Below are 19,768 nucleotides of genomic sequence, written 5' to 3'. Positions count from 1 at the left end.
TTTTTTTTTTTTTTTTTTTGTAGATATCAATGCACGGAGAGTCATTAAAATTACTGAGACGATCTTAAAAAATGCAGGCCAAGATCATCGACTTTTTCTGTCTCAAGCGGTGTGATCGGGCATAAAACTTTATTTTTCATTTCTTTTCTTTATTTCTCCTTTTTTTCTTTCTTTTTTTTTTCTACATGTCACTACTCTCCTTTTCTTTATAAGATAACAAATAAAACTAGACGATAAAACATACAACCATGAACTATTGATTCAACCATTATTATTATTGGACCATTGTCATCCACTTCCAGATCTCATATCTATTTATGGTTATATCTGGTCCTGTATGTTGCATCTTAGATGTTCAACATCTATTTTTACCCATTAGAACAACATTATATCACAAGGTACTCTAAAAAAAAAAACCGGCATTGACTTTGAAAGTTATTCTGGCTCTGCATTCGTTCTTATTTCTCTATCGAATGAATCGACATTTGAATCAAAAGTCAATCACTTTTGTTAAAAAGTTAGAACTTTAGTTTATATATAAGTTGACCTCATTCTTATTTTTATAGCCAAATTTCTCAGTCAATTGGAACACTATACATGGAAATTGGAATCATGCAACGCGGTGTTGTGATGATGGTAAGTTAATGACGCGAAGGAGATAGAAGACAACAAGGAGGTATTGATAATCTAATGATGCAGAATTTTTTTTTTTTGATAGCTTTAAAACTGGTCAGATATCGAACAAAAGGGATGTGATGAACCGACTACCGAATAAAAAAAAAAAACCACAAATCTTTACAATTAGTTATAGCCCAAGATGATTGGATGATCTAATGTAGATTTGATAAGTTAATCAAGCATATTTTATGACTCACGTATGGGAAAAGGAGGTAATGAATTCAAATGATTGGGAAATGATAATCTAATCTTTTTTTTTTATGCTACCCGTTCTTGAATACCGGTGTGTTATGATGTCGATCACTTCAAAAATCCTTTCTAATGTAAACGATACTAAATACAACACATTCCCGACGTTGATCCTTTTTTTTTTTAATGCTTATCATCATATTCCACACCGTCAGTCTAGCTTTTCTGGCGTTTATTGGGATGGTAAGATGGACAATGCAGGTCTCCTTAGAAAACTCCATTATTTGACCACTTCTGTGTTTGATGATGCCTTTGTATCTATTCCTCTGTTCTGGTCTTCTTCCTTTTTTTTTTCCCTTTATTCTCAAGTCTATCATTGATATATGATGAAATACGGTACAAGTCCAGTCTCTTCTGTTTGTTCGGTAGGAAAAAAATAATAACAACAACTTTTTGATAAAAGAAATCATTATGCTCGTGTTTTTTTTCTTTTTGTTAACTCTCGTTTGATGACATGATTCGGTATGATGTGATATGATAGAGCCGAAGATCTACTTTGGCGGATACTTGTCAAGATATATCAGATCCTTTAGATGACTATCATGAAAAAAAGTCCAATATTTTACAATCTCTATTCAATTCCATCAATATATTTGCAGGTGTAGGCCTATTGACTATACCTCTTGGATTCAAGGCAAGTATTTCTAAAAAAAAAAAAAAAGGATCATCATTTGATTTACAATTTTTTTTTTGTTATACAATAGTATACTGGTTGGATATTGGGTTCCCTTCTCTTTTCTTTTAGCTTGGGATTGACGAATTATACAGCAAAAATGTTGGGCAAATGTTTATACGCTTATCCTGGAACATATACTTATGGAGATATCGCAGCTGAAGCTTTTGGGAAACAAGGTCGTATTGTAGTGTCTGCGATCAGTCTGATTGATTTAGTGGCTTTCTGGTAAAAGATGGAAAGCAAGAACAAGAATAACAGATTGATGTCTTTTTTTTTTTTTTTTTTGTAATACATGTAGTGTTGCCCTTGTCGTCTTATTAATAGATGGATTGATTTCTCTGTTTCCAAGTATGGATCCTCTATTAATGTGTATGATCTCCTTTTTTATTCTCACACCCATGAGTTTTATTCCTATCCGACATTTATCTTATACAAGTCTTCTTGGTATCATCAGTATCTTATGGACCCTTAGTGTCGTGGTTATCATGGGATCCATCAAAACAACTCAACCTGGTTCTTTGATTGAAGCAGCTGTAAGTAAACCAAAAAAAAAAAAAAAGAAAAAGACAGTGCTCTAACTTTGCTTCATATATATATATATGTTTGATGGATGATAAGGATACAACATGGTGGCCAGCCAATTGGATGATATTTCCGAGAAGTATTGGTCTTCTTTTAGATGGATTCAGTTCTCACGTCTGCCTTCCGAGTATATACCGTGATATGAAGGAACCGAAACATTATGCAAAGGTCATGGACTGGACTTATACTATCACAGCATGTATTTATATGACGATGGCGGTGGCTGGTTATCGAATGTTTGGATCCAATACAATGCAAGAGGTAAGATGATGGTGAATGCAAGATAAGGATAATTACTTTTTTTTTATATATATATATGCTTAGATCACTCAAAATTTGATGTCAGTTCCAGAATACAATACAATAGTGAATCAAATGACAATGTGGTTGATGGTCTTAAATCCGATTACCAAATATGGCCTGAACATTCATCCAGTGAACCTCAGTTGGCAACTTGCCTTGGTGCGACAGCCTTCCATTGAAGCATGGTGTTACAAGCATCCACTGCGGAGTCAAGTCATTATGGTAATGGGGAAAGTGATGGTGAGTGGGTTGATAGTGTTATTGGCTCATATTGTTCCTCGGTTTGATCGTATTATGTCTTTTATGGGTGCCTGTTTTTCTTTCATTCTGGCCGGGGTATTTCCTATCCTTTGTTATCTCAAGTTGTTTGGCTCCGTCTTACCTCTATGGGAAAAGTGCATCCTTTGTCTCTTGGTCTTCCTTTGTTTTATTTTGGCCATCGCAGGTACTCTGTGGACTTTTATCTAATTTGTATCATAGTAGTTAATAGTCAGCATCCTTCCTATTTTTCTTTATATAGTATTTTAATACATCTGTAATAAAAATAAAAAAAAGCGCCCCAATTCTTATCATTCATCATATATATAAAAAAAAGGAAATAATTAAGAAAATAATACATCATCGAGTTCTTTATTCGAGTCATTCCTTTCAATAAAATTCCAAAAAAAAAAAAGAATATTGATCATGGTCTATAGTGAAGTAAAAAAAAAAAAAAAAAAAAGGAAGCTAACTAGTGGATCCATTGATTAATTTCATCCATCAGGTCTTGTTGATCCGTCGTCGCAGAGGTATTAGAGTTGAAGGCCGAAGATGAAGTGGTCGTCAAATTGGTATGATGGGAAGAAGAAGTTTCCACTTGTTGTTGTTGTTGTTGTTGTTGTTCGATCAGTTGTAATTGTTGAACTTTTTCAAGTTTATCATATAAAGTGGCCTGAAACCGTTCACGAAATAATGGTGAGGCAGTCATCAAGAGATTTTCCATGGTTTCAAAGATTTGTTGATCTACACATGCTTGAACTTGATCTGCAGCCGCTAAAGTTACTGGATCTTCAGATAATGGTGACGATGATGCAATCTATTATAATAAAAGATGTTACTACAAACGACAAGAAATACACACTTTTTTTTATACCTTATATCCTTCATTAGAAACTTCAATTACAATCATAATTCCTTCCAATAAAGTCAAATCTAACCGACCAATACCCATAACTTCATCCTTGACAAACACGGCTGCCGATCCAGGAACAATACCATAGTCATAATCTTTGGTGATCGATTGAAGTTCCTCTGACAGTGAATCAAAACGCATCTTCTGGATGTTGTTCCGTGAGAGTAAGTAATATAAGTTTAAGACGAGGTTCTCTTGTTATTTCACTATAAAGACTGTAAATAAACTAAAAAAAAAAAAGAGTATATATATATAAATAAAGAAAGAATGAAGAGAGAGATCAATATGAGAAAGAAAGAATAATAAAAAAAAAAAAAAAAAAAACAACAATAGTAGAAAAAAAAATAAATGAAGGTTGGGGGAAACAACATGACCTATTTTCTCCGCTCGGCAAAGAGTAAAATGGTTACACAGGTGAATCCTTTTGTGGGAACAAAAGACCAAGGATTAAAAAAAAAGAAAATATGGCATCAGAATCAATCTTCTCTTAAATATCATATGATACAGTAGCACAACAAACAAAAAAGCTGTTTCGATGTATCATAAAGACTTTTGATTATTATTTTCTTTTCTACATATGAAGCCACATTCGAAACGTAACCAAATAAGGTAATCCTCGTCAGTCAATTCCCAATTTCTGTATAAAAGTTGATGACAGTTACAAAAAAAAAAAAAAAAAAAAGGCGGGTATTTATTGGTATATAGATAAACTACAAACATTTTGTATATATAAATATAAACAAGATATGATAACTAACTAAAAAAAAAAAAAAAGAAAGAATCGACTACATAATCTAAAATAACGTACATGCATACAACATCATCACACATACAAAAAAAAAAAAGGGAGGGGGTATAAAAATAAAATACCACTACACTAGATAATATATAATATATGTCAAATACAAAAAAAAAAAAAAGAAAAAAAAGAAAAAAAATAAAATAAAATAAAATAAAAAAATAATAATGGGATCACAATTGTTGTTGTTGTTGAGGATCATCACTTTGTCGATTGCCATTAGAAGGAAGTTTTGTCAAAGATAAAAAACCAGATTGATTTTTGTTCATTACTTTCATTCTATGAGCTCGCCAACCATTATTATTGATAGGATCCATTCTTGTATCATCTTGCATCAATAGTTGTTGTTGTTGTTGCTGTTGTTGTTGTATTACACTTTCCATCATTACAGCTGTAGTAGTTGTTTCAGTGATAGTGGATATCGAATCGGTAGTGATTGAATGATTATATATAGATTTCCGTTTGATTTTGTTTGGTAATTGTGGTAAAGGAGGTCGATAAGGTCGATGCCAAGAAAATGTTGAAGATATTGATGATGGAGAAGAAGAGGTCAATGTATGATCCAATGATGGTGATGATGATGATGATGAGAACATATATAATAATCGATTCGTTTCATCCGTAAAATGAGCCTGACATAAACGATATTCGACCGGAATCCAACGATTACTTCTTTCCACAAGTCGACCTCGAGCTACATAAGTATCAAAATAAGGTGCATGACAAAGAGTACATGGTGTTCCAGAATTGAGATATTCAATCAAATGATCTGATAATTGAGGAAATCTTTGTTGATAATATTGATGTCGTTTGGTATCGCGTACAATGGTGCGGGCGCAATATTCCAATAAACTGGGTGGTGAATGAACCAAAGGATAACAAGGTGGTTTAATATTTGTTGAATCAGGATCCATCAGGGGACATCCTTCCAAAAGTAATCGTCGAAGAAAATGAAGTTGTGTGATTTCAGCTGGTAAAATGGTAATAGGGTTGTGAGATAAATCTAATATAGTTAGACCTTTTAATCCAATAACCAAATGAACAGGTAAATCTTGTAATTGATTATGAGCCACCGTCAATGCTTGAAGTTTCTTGAGATATGCCATACAAGGAGTCAATGTAGTAAGTTGATTATGTGATACATCCAATTCAACTAATTTCGTTAAATAACCTATAGTATCAGGTAAACTGTCCAATTGATTATTGCCGAGATATAAAGCTTCCAATTGATAAAGATAACCAATAGTAGTTGGGATAGATGATAATTTGTTATTTGATCTGAATAATAATAATAATAATAATGAATGATTATTAGTATATATTTCTTTTTTAACTTTTCAAAGAAAAAAAAAAACCTTACAAGTCTAATTTGCAGATCCTAGTGAATAGACCAATAGAGGGACTGAGACGAATTAAATTTTGTTGGGACAAGGAAATAACATGCATAGTTTTGTCGATGGTTTGAAGATCCGCTGATGTAAGTATTTTTTCAGTCATGGTGAAAGGTGGCAAAGGAGGAAGAGGATTTCCTGTAGTATGATCATCACTAGGGTTGTATGGTGTAATATTTTTTTGATAATAAGTAGAGTCGATATAGGTCACATCATTCATGAGTGTCATCCAATGAGAAGGCGGCATTTCGTTTGATATATCGTTCTTGTTGTTGTTGTTGTCGATATGAGTAGATAAAGAGAAGGAAGTAGAAGAGGAGGAAGAAGTAGAAGTTGACAAATTGAAAGATAAAGGAGTAGGTGGCGAAGGAGGTGTGTACGGTCGATATTGATGATGAGTATGAAGGTTGTTGTTGTTTTGTTTCATTAGTCCATATTGATGAGGTACCACTAATAATCTATCTTTTTCAATTTTTTCTTCTTTTTCTTTTACTTCTTCTTCTTTTTCTTGTTTATTATTATTATTATTGATTGATGTATCCATATAAGCAACATAACCAAATGGTAATGAACCAGGAGGTTTACTTCCAGACTGACCCATGACTTTAATAAAAAGGAGGAATCAATAAAAGTTCAAAGTAGAAAGTAAATAGTAAAGATAGATAAAAAAAAAAGATAAAAGTTTATAATACAAATTATTGAAGTAAAAGAAAGAAAAATAAAAATAAAAATAAAAAAAATAAAAAAAAAAGAAAAAAAGAAAGAAAGAAAAAGAGGGAAAAAAAAGGGGAAAGGGGAGGAGATTAGAAAAGAAAACAAAAAAAAAAAAAAAGGAGTATCAAAAAAAAAAAAAAAAAGAAAATGGAACAACATCATCGAGAAAAAAAAAAGTCTATTTTTGGATCTAAGACAATCAGTCAATTTGAAATCATTTTAAAGAAAACTAGACATAAAATTGATTCCTTTTTTTTTATTTTTATTTCTTCATAATAGTTACAAAACCACTAGCATAACTAACACTACTATCTTTTATTGTATAACAACGATTACTTTGATCATATTTTATAAATTCTATTTTTTTATCATATTCTTTTAAATGTTCCAATCCTGCCATCAATACTGCAATAGGATGTCGTCCACAAATAGTATTTCTTGTTCTTATCAAATAATCAGAAAAATCATTCACATTCATTGATTCAATGGCTTTCATACCTTCATCATCCAATTTACGTATCGCTTCATGAATCGGTATCTCTTTCCCCATATCATAATTGTAATTGAATCGACGTCCCCAATGACAAAAGTCCGATGAGATGATGAATAAATTACTTGGGTCCTCAAGATATTTGGATATCACTTGACCATACATCTTTTCCTTAACCAATCCAATCGATCCAACAAGAATAGGTACAATCTTGATATCTTGTGTTTTTCTATATTAAAAAATAATAATAAATAAATTATGTCATTGATAATAAAAAAAAAAGTAATTTACTTACTCTTCAAAGATCTTATATGTATAAGGAAGATGCATTTCAATACTATGTTCTTCTTCATCCACTTCTGTGCTCATCCATGAGAATTGACCAGTATCATACAAATCAGAAATCACTATATAGTTCTATTAATTAGTTCTATTTCTATTTATTATTATTATTATATCCTATTTTTTTTTTTTTTTTTTACCTTGTTTATCTAATTCTAAATTGCCTAATGGTGTTTCATAACTATCACATTTCGATAAAGCACATCCATCCAAATAGACATGATGAGAAGGTCCCAATAGAAAGACACGTCGACTGATAAAAATAAAATATAAAAGTCAAACAACACATTCTTTTTTTTTTTTTTTTTTTATCTCCTATATACTACTTACATTGTACCAACATCAATACATTTATAAGCATAAGCTGCTGTAGGTCCACTATAAGTATATCCCGCGTGTCTAATATTCATCAAAAAAACAAAAAAAAGAATAAAATCCTTCATTTTCTTGTATTGACTATTTTCTTATCACTTACGGTGCAATGATGGCTCTAACTTGATCGATAGGATAACCAACTCCTTTTTCGGTTGTAGTAGGCACATTGTTCAAATATTGTTCCAGTTCCTTGTTTAATCGACTTTCTAAAAAAAAAGAAGGATATCACAAAACACTGTTCCTTTTTTCTTTTTCTTTCTCCATATATACGTGTTTATAAAAATGTCTATATGTCAAATGTCTTACTTGAATCACTATACCAGCTACCTGCATGACTTGCTAATCTTTTCGTCATAATGGGATTGAAACCAGGAAAGTAAAGATAAAACTAAAAATAAAAAAATAAAAAGTAAAATAAATAGAAATATGAGCGAGAGAAAGAAAAAAAAAAAAAGGGAGAAAGAGGACATATGACCTTCATCCCCAACCAAAACTACTTCGACGCTTTCAAACTCAGTATTGTCTTTTTCTGCATGCATGCATGATTGACGGTCTCACGCTATTTTGTACCACTCTGTCTCCATTTCACTAGGCAAGTTTAATACATGACTTGATTCATATCATTGAAAAAAAAAGGACTTCCGTCATTCATATGGCTAATGATAAAAATGACTGTTGTAAATTGGTCAATTAAAAATTCGTGCAGTAACAGGATGAAAAGAGAATGATGATAAAGGGATGAGCATCATCAGTTTTCGGCTCAAGTCGATGTAGGTGGGGGGAAGTCCAACTCTTTTTCCAAGCTCATAAAATACATCTTTCAAACGTTTTAAGCCATCATCAAACTGCCACAAATTTTCTGTCCAAGGGATTATTATTTATACATAAATGGAAATCAAAAAATGATTTTTCCTTCAATCATTATACTTCCTCATATAAAATGTTCTTTATTATGTTGATGATGATCAACAGGATATACACAAAGAAAAAAAAAAGATCGATGCCCAAATAATAATAAAACTAAATAATAAAAAGAAAAAAGGATAAAAAAAAGGGGTATCTAAAAGATGTGTTTGACTTGATTGAATAAAACAAGAAACATATAAAACTAAACTAGACTAATATACAGGAAGATGTTCATTTCGAAATATTTTGATTGTCGACAGTGGCAATCTTGATGGGACCATTTACCGGCGTGGTGATCAACTTGATGGGTCTTTTTCCTTGATAACAGAATTGGTCTATACATTGAGAGATCACGTTCTTAGTCACTGGTTTACATACTATTTCATCAAATGCGCCTGCTAATTGAACTGTTTGTTCATATGCTGTTACTGCAATGATAGGTGTTTCTCTATTGACATTGTTGGTTGATTTGATCATTCTTGCCGCCGTTTCCCCATCAACTATACAGATAAGCAAAAAAAAAAAAAAATCAGTCAGTTGGTCTCTATTTTTCTTTCTTTCTTTTTCTTGAACTACTTACTGATAGGCATTCGTATATCCATAAATATGATATCATATTTCACATCACACATTGCTGACCGGATGGCTTGCGCACCGTTTCGTGCAATCACGCATTGATGATGTAGCATATGTAAAATGGTTTCCAAGATCTTGCAGCTGATTGGATTATCATCTACCACTAAGAATGCGAGAGGAGTTCGTGATGATGATGATGTAGTTGATGATGATGTGGGTATACTACTAGTTTCCTTCTTCATTTGATATTGTTCCACCCTATTCAATTCTTGAGAAAGTCGATGTGCTGATACTGTCTTTGGATGTTCCATCGGTATTATTGCTCGTGTTATGGTTGATTGTGATGTCGATAAACCTGATGGAGGTGTTGTCGTTGTTGCTGTTGGTGCACATATAGAAGTGGGCGGAACGGCTGAGCTGCTGGATGCTGAGGGAATACTAGTCCTTGTTGTACCGGTAGGAATACGACAGTCAGGTGTAGATAATGAACGTGTTCGTTGGTGTTGACTTGTTGATGTTGTCATTGCTACAGAGGATGTCATTCCAGAGGTAGTGGGCAAAGGTTCCGGTCGTTGATTTTCCAAAGCAAACTGTTGAATATCCATCGATTTCCTCCCATTGAGTTTTGTCGATTGTGATGCCAGAGGGTGTAATCCTGTCATGGAGACTGAAGGTGTTGTTTGTGGTGTGCCAGGAAGAGAAGACGAATGAGAGACAGTTGATGATGAAGAAAACAAATGATGTGCCTTGGGTGGAAGAGTGCTTGGTCGGAATGATGAAGGAGTATCAGATGTATCCTTGATATTGTTTGTTGTTCCTGTACTACTTCCAGATGGTGATATATCCCTTATTGCTGAGCTATCGTGTCGAATCTTGCGAATGGTATCTTCATTGGCTTTTTCCAATACTGGTAGATTCTTGTAAAGGAATGTTCCAAAATCGGCACCTTGATGATCCTTTTCCCTTTCAGCGTCGTTTGTCTCCGTCACCATTGCTTTTTGTTCCGCTTGAGAAGAATCCCGTCGTTTGCCGCTGGTGGTAGTGGTGGTAGATGGTTCAGATGGCAGTAGAGAAGAATCTGTCATTGCTGTAGGATGCTGTTCTTGAATGATTGCATTGGCGAGATCCACTTTGGCTTTTGCACTAGCATCCAATTGCATTTTATTGTCATCCTTTGTTTTGTCATGTCGTTTCTTTGCAGGCAATGAGGAAGAAGAAGAAGAAGAGGAGGAGGATGATGTTGGAATCATAATGGCGCCACGATCATCAAAATAATCAGTATCTTCCATACCTTCTGGTTGTGGAATGAAAGATGGTTGATCAATCATCAGAGTATCCCATTGAATGTCCTTGAAGAATGGATGTTCTCGTACAGATTTTGCACCTTGACTACCAAGTCGCTTTGAAGGATCTAATGTCATGAGTTGTTCCATAAAATCACGAGCTTCTTTTGATACTTCTACTTCATTTTCATGCCAGTCAATTCTTCGAGAGAGGATGTTTTCAAAAACCTTGTCCGGAGTATCAGCATGGAAAGGTGGATAGCCATATAAGAATTCATAACAAATCACACCAAGTGCCCACTATATTAAATAAAATAATAATAATAATAAAAAAAAAAACGAAACAAAAGAAGATCTCAGTCATTATTCAATATAACTTTTTTTTTTATAGTGTATATATATATATATATTACCCAGTCAACCATAGAATCTTGTCCAGTCCCCAAAATAGATTCAGGAGCTAAATAATCCGGTGTTCCTACAGCATGCTTGATAGAAGTATCTTTCAAATTTCCACGATGACGATAACCAGAGGTAGAGGAGCGCCCAGGAGAAGATGTATCAATCACATTAGCCAAATTGGTTGCAGGTTTACGAGAACCAGCGATCATACTATTAGGTCTAGTCTTGCTGCTACTAGGATTGTTGTCTGTACCATATTCATCTAAATTCTTATCGGTCATAGGGATGCGTATCTTGCCAGGTGAAGAAGAATGATCACTGTAGGTAGTCGTACTTGGGTCGTCAGAAATTAAACTAGAAGAAGAATCACGTCGATGATTGAAGAGCAAACTGAAATATGAATGACGATAGACACCGTCACCTTGCCTTGGAGTCAAATCATCGTTGTAAACGGATGCTGTTTCTGGTGTTTGTGGTGGTGTTCCTGTAGGTGAAGGCATAGGAGAGGCTGGTTCATCTTGATTTGTTTCTTTTCGATTGATTTGACTAATGTTGTTAACAGATGTTATTTCTTTGCTATTCTGGTCTAATCCATGACGAGCTGTTGCTGTTACTGATGATGGTGGTATTGTTGTCGCTGATGGTGTTGATGTTGATCGCGTTGATAATTCATCTTGCACCCGTCTATCCAAAAATCCAATTCTTGAAAGTCCAAAATCCGTCAATTTCAGATGGCCATTATGATCAATCAATAGGTTATCCGGTTTTAAATCTCTATAAATTATCCATCAAAAAAAAAAAAAAAAAAAAAAAAAAAAGCAAGTCTAGTTAGTACACTTTTCTAATTTTTTTTTTTTTTTTTTTTTTTTTTTTACCTGTGAACAATGTTCTTGCTTTGTAGATATTCCAAACCCAAAGTCACTTCCGCAAGATAATTCCTAGCCCAGTCTTCAGGTAGACGACCTAATACTTTGACCAAAGCAGAACAATCTCCACCGTTGAGATATTCCATCACCAAATAAAGGTAGTCTTTTGATTGGAAGGTATAGTATAACTTGGTCACAAAAGGACTGTCTGTTTGTGTCATCAAGATCATCCGTTCTGCTTTGACATTTGTTACTTGATTCTTGGCAATCATATCGGATTTCTTTAAAAACTTGATAGCGTAGTAATCCCCAGTCGTTCGTTTCTTGGCCAAAAACACAGATCCAAAGGCACCTTTACTAATCGGTTTGATGATATCGAAATCCTTGATACTAGGCGTTGTAGCACGAGTAGAAGAGATAGACCCTTGTGGAGGCATTGATGGTACTTTTCCTTCTTGTTGTTGTGGAGTATTGGATGGAGTTGCATGACCTGTTGCCGTTGTGACAGGAGGCGTAGAGGATGTTGCTGCTGAAGGTTGAGACACTGTATTTGCTGATTGTCCTGTTGATGATTTGTCGTTACTAGTTATATTATATCTGGATGGTGGCCGACTTGGTCGTAATCCTGGTGATCCCATAGGTGTATCAATTGTTTCCATTTCTACTATTGACATGTTTGTACCAGTTGTAAAAGGTTCAATAGCTGTTGCCCATTTTCTACTGTAAGCCCGACTACGTCTTGCAAGTTTGCTAGCTCCTTTTGTTTTCCATGATTTTATACGACTAAGTATCGATTTCTTTGTTGGATCACTTGATGATTGATTTGGTCTTGACTCACTTGTAATAGCTGCAGATGATTCGACTGTTGTAGGAGCTGATGTTGTTTCATTCTGTGTTGTCGACGATTTGGTTTCATCAACAATTTCATTCTTTTCAGTCCCTTTGTTGTTGTTGTCCGATTCCTTCATATTGTCCATTTTGTTGGTGTCAGTTGTGTTGTCATTTTCAGTAAGATCATCCTTGGGAGTAACAAATTCCGTCCATCCAATATCTTGGTGAGTTGCTTTCTGGAAATCCATCCTTGTTCTTTCGTTATATTCCAATCGATCACGCATTCTGTTGACCGTAGAGACTTTGTTACGAGATACTTCTTCTACTTCGCGAATCAAAGCAGTCAAATGAGGATCATCAGAAGCAGGGGGTCGCCAATATATCACTTGAATCATTCTATCCTTTGATCGAGGAGATTGTAGAGATTGTAGCGTTGTACGATCGTTGTTTGACGAGAATGAGGAACAAGATGATGATGGTGATAGTGGTTTATCTTGTTGAACTTCGCCAGGCATACCAATTCCAATAGCCACATCCAACGTTTCAAGAAGGTCTTGATAAATCTCCAATTCCGCTAGTTTGGATTCCACTGCACTTGGAGCCTCTTCTACAGGTAATTCGAAACCAAAAATAGAATCTTCATCATCTTGTTCACGAGCTGCTTGGATATTGAGTTTGTGTTCATTGTCCATGGCTTCACGTTCTTCAGGGGTGCGTTTGTTGTAATCATCTAGTTCATTGTTGGCTTGATCCCGAAGTTCACAGATGTGTTGTTTTAGATCACGAAGGTTGTCGTTGCACATGGTAACATCCATTTCGCTTTGATGTATTTCCACACAAAGTTCAGAATGCTGTTCGAAAAAGGCAGCAACTACTAAACGTTCACAGACTCGACATATAGCAGGAGGAAGTGATAAAAGCTTTTCGATGGAAAGCGAAGGTGTTTCTGATGAGGCTGTACCAATAGTAGTGCTTTTGTTGTCAGTACCATCATGTATTGCTTGAGTATCGATAGTAGGTAATGACAAGGATCGATGTCGAAGATGAGGTGCCAAGAATTCTTCTTTATCTTTGTTATCGGAGGTTGAAGACATCAAAGAAGTATTAGACTGTCGATCTCCACTTGTTGCTTGTACTGGAGTCAATGCACGATCCATCCATAATCTTGTAGACATTGGTTTGATCACCCACATAGTATGACTTGCTTCACCAGTAACCCGATCATACATTAGCATACCTTTTCCATCCATTTCTAACGTTCGTCCATCAGCAGTCAACGCATTGAATTGTACTTCCACAGTTTGAGAATCATCAGCTAGCAGTTTTTCAGTTGCCATCCTGAATACATCTTGGCCATCTGAAGAGACATACTTTGAGATATTTTGATGTACTACTTGAGCGGGATTGGATCTAAATGGTAAAAAATAAAATAAATTTTAAAAATGTTAATGATTCACTATTATTTACATGTTTTTTTTTTTTTTTTTTTTTTTTTTTTTTTTTTCATGCACTTTACCCAATGACATCAAGCCAAACCGGACTCACATATTGTACCGTAGTAGTTCCAAGACTAAGTTCTAATAATATTGTGGAATTTTGGCTCTTATTGGCTGCTTCTTGTAAGACATCTTGATATGAATCGATTTCACGAGATTTTGAATTTCCATCATATGTGACCGTTTCATTGAAAAGTTGACCTTGCTCGCGGTCCCTATCGACATGATGATGATGATGATGTAATCGATGATTCAAAGCAAAGGATTTTCTTGACGGTCTTGAAGAATCAGTGGTATCCTCTGTATCGCTTGTTGCTGCCGTTGTTGCAGTTGTCGTTGGTGTTGGTATAATAGATGATGTTATTGGTGTATTTGAAGACCATGCTTGTAACCAAAATCCACGTTCTGCTTCCCACCATTCCAGTACACGATTCAATGCGGCCACACTGAGTAAAAGTCGAACGTACCATTCGCGACACGGCCATTCAGGATGAACATCCCATTGCATTCCTATCGATTGAATCTTGGATACAGTATCAGCACATGTTCCTGGTGATTCCAATATGGTGTCCAGAGAAGTATCCATCACATTTTGAGCCATGCTAATCAATTCTTGTAGAGTCAGGATAAAAGGAGTAGGTAAATAAGAATCTTCAGATATCAAGGTCACCATATTATTGTCATTCTTGTTATCTTGATCCATCAAATGTTCAGCATTGTTTGGATTTGATGAGACCAAATCTTCATCCACCATAGTTTCTTCCTGTTCTTCGATATCATCCAGTCCAGTTTCCAAATGACCATGACGTACCCTAGGATAATCCATGTAAAGCCTTGATGGTGATGACGGTGGAGGTGAGGTGATTACCGAATCAGAAGTGGCAGTATTTGTAATAGTCAAAGGTGCTACTGTTGTTGATATAGGGACTTCATCAGACTTATCTTCTTCGAATCCACCTTTGTCAATATACCCATGAATATCTTCCACGTATTGTAAGCCTCGTTCGACATATTCGTTCAATCCATCAATGATTTCTCGCAATTCACTATCACAAGCTTCCTTGGCAAATTGAAGTCGTGATTTGATAGTGTGTTGAACTTGTGAAGAAGGATCATCGTCATCATCATCATCATCATCGTTGTCGTCACCGCCGTCGTCATCTTCGCCGAGGGTATTATCATATAAGTGCTGCGTTCCTTTCCGATCTTTGATAACAGAATGTGACGAAGGTTTGTTGTAACGGTTAAGAATATGTCCAAAAGCGCCCATACGATTACCGGCATTGTAAAATCGATAACCAATTCTTTCAATAGGATTTGTGCCAGAGGAAAGCCGTTGAATAGCACGAGCATATGATGGTGATGATGATGCACTTGTTGTTATGGAGGCACCTTGTTGTTGTTGTTGCTTGCTGGAATGTTGTAGAACACTATGACTTGTCAAAGGAGGTTGGAGAATCTTGTTGCCCTGTAAACTAGGAGTGGATACTAATGAGCTAAGCGATGCAGATGGACTGTCGACAGTTGATGATTGAACGCTTCCTTGATAAGATGACGTAGTTGCAGCTGATGGTGGAGGTGCTTCTGGTAAAGGTTCCTTGGATAAGACAGTGTCAGTAAAAGTCATTGAGGATGTACTATTGTTGTTGTCATTATTCTTGACCATGTTTTTATCACTATCATTACTGGCTGCGACATCCATGATATCATCCATATCCATATTGTCAATCAATTTTGATCGTTTTGCTGGTACTGTAGAGCTTCGTCGTAATGAAGTGCCTGTATCGTGATCATTGTTGCTCTTCGGTTCCCTGTTGATATTAGAATCTTGAGGTAAAAATGCTCTTGGTAGGTCGTGGAAATCCAGTGATAAAGCTGGTCGATGTCGATGTCGTCGTCCAGTAGATTGCGTTGATGAGAGCTGTTTTTGCGCGATAGAATCTATTCGATCAGACGATGATGATGGTGATGATGATATCAAATCAGAATCATTGAAAACTGTATTTTGTTGAGCAGTTCTTGAATATATCCTATTCGTTTCAGTACCATGACCACCACGTCGGCGAAAGTACACGACACGTTTTGATAAAGAATAATGTTCGGCATTGGATTTCACGCTATTCCACCAGGTTGATAACACTTGCTGGACGAGAGTAGTGTCGTTGTTACTGATGGGTAATAAAGGTTTCTGAGATGGAGTTGAAGGCTGTGATAGTGTTGAGTCCTTGCTTGATGGATTTTCAGATGATCTTCTTCGCATTTCCGATGCCTTGAGAAGTTTATATTCCTCTAACCAGTCAACCCACGGAATAGCATTGATAAGTTGACCACTTGTAGAGATACCGCCATTATCACTGTTCCCTTCATGATTGTCACCAGAATGACCACCTCTATATTCATCAGGAGTATGTTGTCCGTCCGTACCACTAGCCAGTATATTTTCCAACGATCGTTCATCATGTGCTGTCACAGTGATAGTAGGCATTCGAGAACCATTTTTTGTTGATCTTCGACTAATTCTTGCTTCAGGAGATCGTGGAGCAAGAGGTGACTGATTTCCATTAAGCCATATACTGCTACCGTCGCTGTCTCGTCTACCACCAGTTGTGCCGCTTGTCGCTGTACTACTGTAACTACTGAGACTGCTTTGTCGTCTTTGTTGTCGTCGTCTTCGTAAAGCTGATGATGATCGTCGACATCCATCTTGATTTTCAAACTTGAGAGTACACCATCTACGAATCTTTGCCGTCCGAGACATAAATAACCGTCTTCCATATTCTTCATCAGAACCAATTCGATGGCGCATAGAGGATAATGACGAAGACCGAACCAAGGGTCGGAAAGGCATCTGGTCATTCAAATTTGCTAAAGAGTCTATATATAATAATAGTAATAATAATAATAAATTGTCAGTTTGTTTATTTGTTAAACTTTTTTTTTTATTTCATGGTAGGGAGTCTTACCTTCATCTTCTTGTTGAGTTATTGATTTGTCTTTAGTATAAAAGTAATCCTGTTCAGTATCATCGTTCCAATGGGGTAACTCTGAGGTAGACATCATATAGTTGTTGGAAGGTGTACTTGTTGATGAAGAAACAGCACCAGCCGATAGTTTTGGGAGAGGAGGCAGAGACACGTAGTGTGGGTCCATGACACCAGAATCAGGAAGAGAAGCGTCCAATAAAAGCGCAGGATATAAAGGACTCTTCATCGGTTCACGTTGTTGAGAAGAACGTCGTTTTGGATCCGTTGTTTTTGTAGATGATGTTCTGGAAGATGAGTATTGAGAAATTTCTTGTGAAGTGACTAGCGTTGAAGGATATCGATGGGGTATCGCGCTGTCGTCCAAATCAATTTCCACAATATCTTTATCTGCATCAAGTCCATAAGTTGAGCTGGTAGAGGATGATTCAGAAGGAATAAGAGGATCAGCAGTAGCACCACTACTTGATCGAGATCTTCTAGATTTCCGTTGTTTACTTGATAATTGACGTCGAAGAAAGGATTGTAATGAATGCTGATAGGCTAAAGTGTTTGTGACATTAGGATCAATGTTTGCTCCTGGAGCTGATGATGGATTCATTTCTGCTGTGGTGCCTTCCGGTGTTACAAGAGGTGATTCTATTGTGGGCGTTACTGCAGCTGCTGTTGTCGTTGTTGAATGAGGAGGTGGTGGAACATCAATGATCGGATTTGGTGAATTACCGCTGACAATATTGGCAAGTTCAGAGCTGGGAATATTTCGAAGCATCGTCATGGATGATCGTCGTATTGCTTGTTGATGATGTTCTGTGTTTGGCATTCCAGAAGCTAGATAATCAGAAGGTACATTGAATCTTGATGGTGATGAGCAAGTAGAAGAACCAGTGGTTAGTTTGGATTTGCCTATTTTAATAATAATATAAATATATATGTAATAAATGAGCATATGAGAATACACTTTTTTTTTTTTTTTTTTTTTTTTTTTTTTTTTTTTTTACCTTTGTCGGTAACAATAGCAGTTTGAAATGGACTAACATTCACTGGTGATTGCATTGCTTGAGGAGAGGATCCAGGAGAATAATAGTAATCATCAGAAGTTGATTCCGTTACAACAGATGAAACAGATGAATGGCGTTCATGAAATGATCGTCGATATGACATGCCTGATGAAGATCGTCTACCTGGTGTACTTGGTATATTTGAATGATTGATATCACCTTTCCCATATTCCATAACATCTTCCATATCAGCAGTATTTCCATCCAAGTATGAATCCATTGAGCCATACCTTTGTTGTCTTTGAAGTGGTTGACTTGATGAAGTAGAAATAGTATCTTGATCAAACATTGCAATGGGAAGGATTCGATGACGTTGTAAACCCGATGGTGATGAAGGAGAAGTAGACATAGATGAGATACTATTGACAGTAGGTGCAGAAGATCTTTGTTGCTGTTCTCGTAGCTGAGATAATGAGCCAGTTTTGTGACCCGGAGTGATACCAGGAGAGTCCAAATCGGTCTTGTTGCTGCTAATAGAACTAGTTCGCTTCCTTGGAGTTTGTCGATTGTCGATAGGTGTTGTCGTCATGATTGGAGTAATACCGCTACTAGTGCTTGGGTTGATAGTTGAGATAGCTTGTTGTTGCGTTTGTGAAGAAGGAATCATATGAGAAGCACTTGCATCAATCCAACTTGCACGTTTTGACTTGACCATGTACTTTCCTCCAGATCCAGCAGGTGGACTAGAATATCTTGGTGAATAAGAACCAGAAGAAGAAGTTTGTTGTAGTAATTGTTGTTGTTGTTGAAGTGGTGGAGTAGATGATTCAGTAGAAGGAAAAGGATTGGCAACAGTCGAAGATGGTGAAGAACCTTGAGCTGAAGATGATTGACCAAAGTAAGTTGCATCAGCGTCGCTTCCAGGACTTGTACCGGTATAATATTCGCCCTCACTAATGTAAGATTTTCGATGGTTTGTATTGATGGAGGTAGGTAAGGTAGAGACTTTTTCCATAGTGGCATGACTGGGAGATGTTGGAGAAGAAGTATTGACACCAAAAACATTACTTTTTGTAGTTGTAGTAGTTCCCACTGTTGAAGGAGTTTCACAAAAAAGTTTATTCGTCAAACCAGGTTTGGAAGTAGTTTGGGAAGAAGTATCACCAGAATCATCCACCGAAGAAAATGAAGAACGACTTGCACGATTTCTTAGTAAAAGAGGTTGGGGTATAGGTACACTTCGTAACTTGACACCAGAAGTATTGCTATTGTTGGAATTACTAGTTTGTGACCATTCGGTCTGTTGTGAGGTGGAGGATGAAGGCGTCAAATTGTCAGTATTGGGCATGGTTGGATTTGTTTGTGGTGATGAAGATTGATCTTTTTCTGTATGATCAGTCATTGTAATAGGCATATCCACAGCGTCATCAAGTCAAAAAAAAAAAGACCAAAAGGAAGAAACTGACAAATTTGAGAACAAATAAAATAAAAAACAAAGAATGAAAAAGAAGAGAGAAAAAGAAAGTGTAAACATTGCGCCTTTTGTTTTCAAAATACAATGAATTAATTTAGACTCAGCAAACAAACATAGTGAAATCAAAACCGCATAATGATCTTTGATTGGTGAATGGAAAAGAAATGATTTAGATATGATGATTT

The 19,768-nt window shown here is 35.9% G+C and overlaps 5 protein-coding genes across 5 annotated transcripts; 1 reads left to right on the top strand and 4 right to left on the bottom strand.

The window, feature by feature from the left end:
- Positions 1-317: 317 nt before the first annotated feature.
- Positions 318-3,157, top strand: BX664DRAFT_356036 (transmembrane amino acid transporter protein-domain-containing protein; the record flags this gene model as incomplete). The annotated part of the gene is made up of 9 exons (XM_051547861.1): positions 318-398; positions 567-636; positions 719-729; positions 1,409-1,565; positions 1,632-1,650; positions 1,673-1,828; positions 1,902-2,136; positions 2,222-2,446; positions 2,510-3,157. 9 exons carry the CDS (start codon positions 318-320, stop codon positions 2,954-2,956), a joined length of 1,401 nt encoding a protein of 466 aa, XP_051402938.1. The 3' UTR covers positions 2,957-3,157.
- A 20-nt stretch (positions 3,158-3,177) lies between these two features.
- Positions 3,178-3,982, bottom strand: BX664DRAFT_291747 (uncharacterized protein). The gene is made up of 2 exons (XM_051541955.1): positions 3,621-3,982; positions 3,178-3,563 (listed from the first exon to the last, which is right to left on the bottom strand). The coding sequence occupies exons 1-2, from the start codon at positions 3,798-3,800 to the stop codon at positions 3,219-3,221; spliced, it is 525 nt and encodes a 174-aa protein (XP_051402937.1). The 5' UTR covers positions 3,801-3,982; the 3' UTR covers positions 3,178-3,218.
- Positions 3,983-4,631: 649 nt separating this feature from the next.
- BX664DRAFT_311622 (uncharacterized protein) lies at positions 4,632-6,096 on the bottom strand (the record flags this gene model as incomplete). Its single annotated transcript, XM_051542580.1, has 2 exons — positions 4,632-5,736; positions 5,819-6,096. The coding sequence occupies 2 exons, from the start codon at positions 6,094-6,096 to the stop codon at positions 4,632-4,634; spliced, it is 1,383 nt and encodes a 460-aa protein (XP_051402936.1).
- A 653-nt stretch (positions 6,097-6,749) lies between these two features.
- BX664DRAFT_324638 (MEMO1 family) lies at positions 6,750-8,220 on the bottom strand. The gene is made up of 6 exons (XM_051543888.1): positions 8,077-8,220; positions 7,871-7,976; positions 7,726-7,794; positions 7,536-7,648; positions 7,349-7,460; positions 6,750-7,282 (listed from the first exon to the last, which is right to left on the bottom strand). Exons 1-6 carry the CDS (start codon positions 8,123-8,125, stop codon positions 6,826-6,828), a joined length of 906 nt encoding a protein of 301 aa, XP_051402935.1. The 5' UTR covers positions 8,126-8,220; the 3' UTR covers positions 6,750-6,825.
- Positions 8,221-8,907: 687 nt separating this feature from the next.
- On the bottom strand, positions 8,908-19,457 carry BX664DRAFT_259275 (uncharacterized protein; the record flags this gene model as incomplete). The annotated part of the gene is made up of 18 exons (XM_051540579.1): positions 8,908-9,176; positions 9,257-9,696; positions 9,844-10,835; positions 10,949-11,199; positions 11,293-11,466; positions 11,536-11,711; positions 11,813-12,329; positions 12,417-12,600; positions 12,724-14,044; positions 14,151-15,291; positions 15,373-15,819; positions 16,210-16,484; positions 16,578-16,653; positions 16,756-16,978; positions 17,284-18,014; positions 18,143-18,292; positions 18,425-18,988; positions 19,166-19,457. The coding sequence occupies 18 exons, from the start codon at positions 19,455-19,457 to the stop codon at positions 8,908-8,910; spliced, it is 8,223 nt and encodes a 2,740-aa protein (XP_051402934.1).
- Positions 19,458-19,768: the final 311 nt, after the last annotated feature.

This window comes from Halteromyces radiatus (assembly GCF_025201355.1).
Source record: "Halteromyces radiatus strain CBS 162.75 chromosome Unknown BX664scaffold_2, whole genome shotgun sequence".
In the NCBI taxonomy this organism is placed as follows: domain Eukaryota; kingdom Fungi; phylum Mucoromycota; class Mucoromycetes; order Mucorales; family Cunninghamellaceae; genus Halteromyces; species Halteromyces radiatus.
The sequence above is the reverse complement of the archived record's forward strand: the minus strand, read 5'-3'. Positions and strand labels throughout refer to the sequence as shown.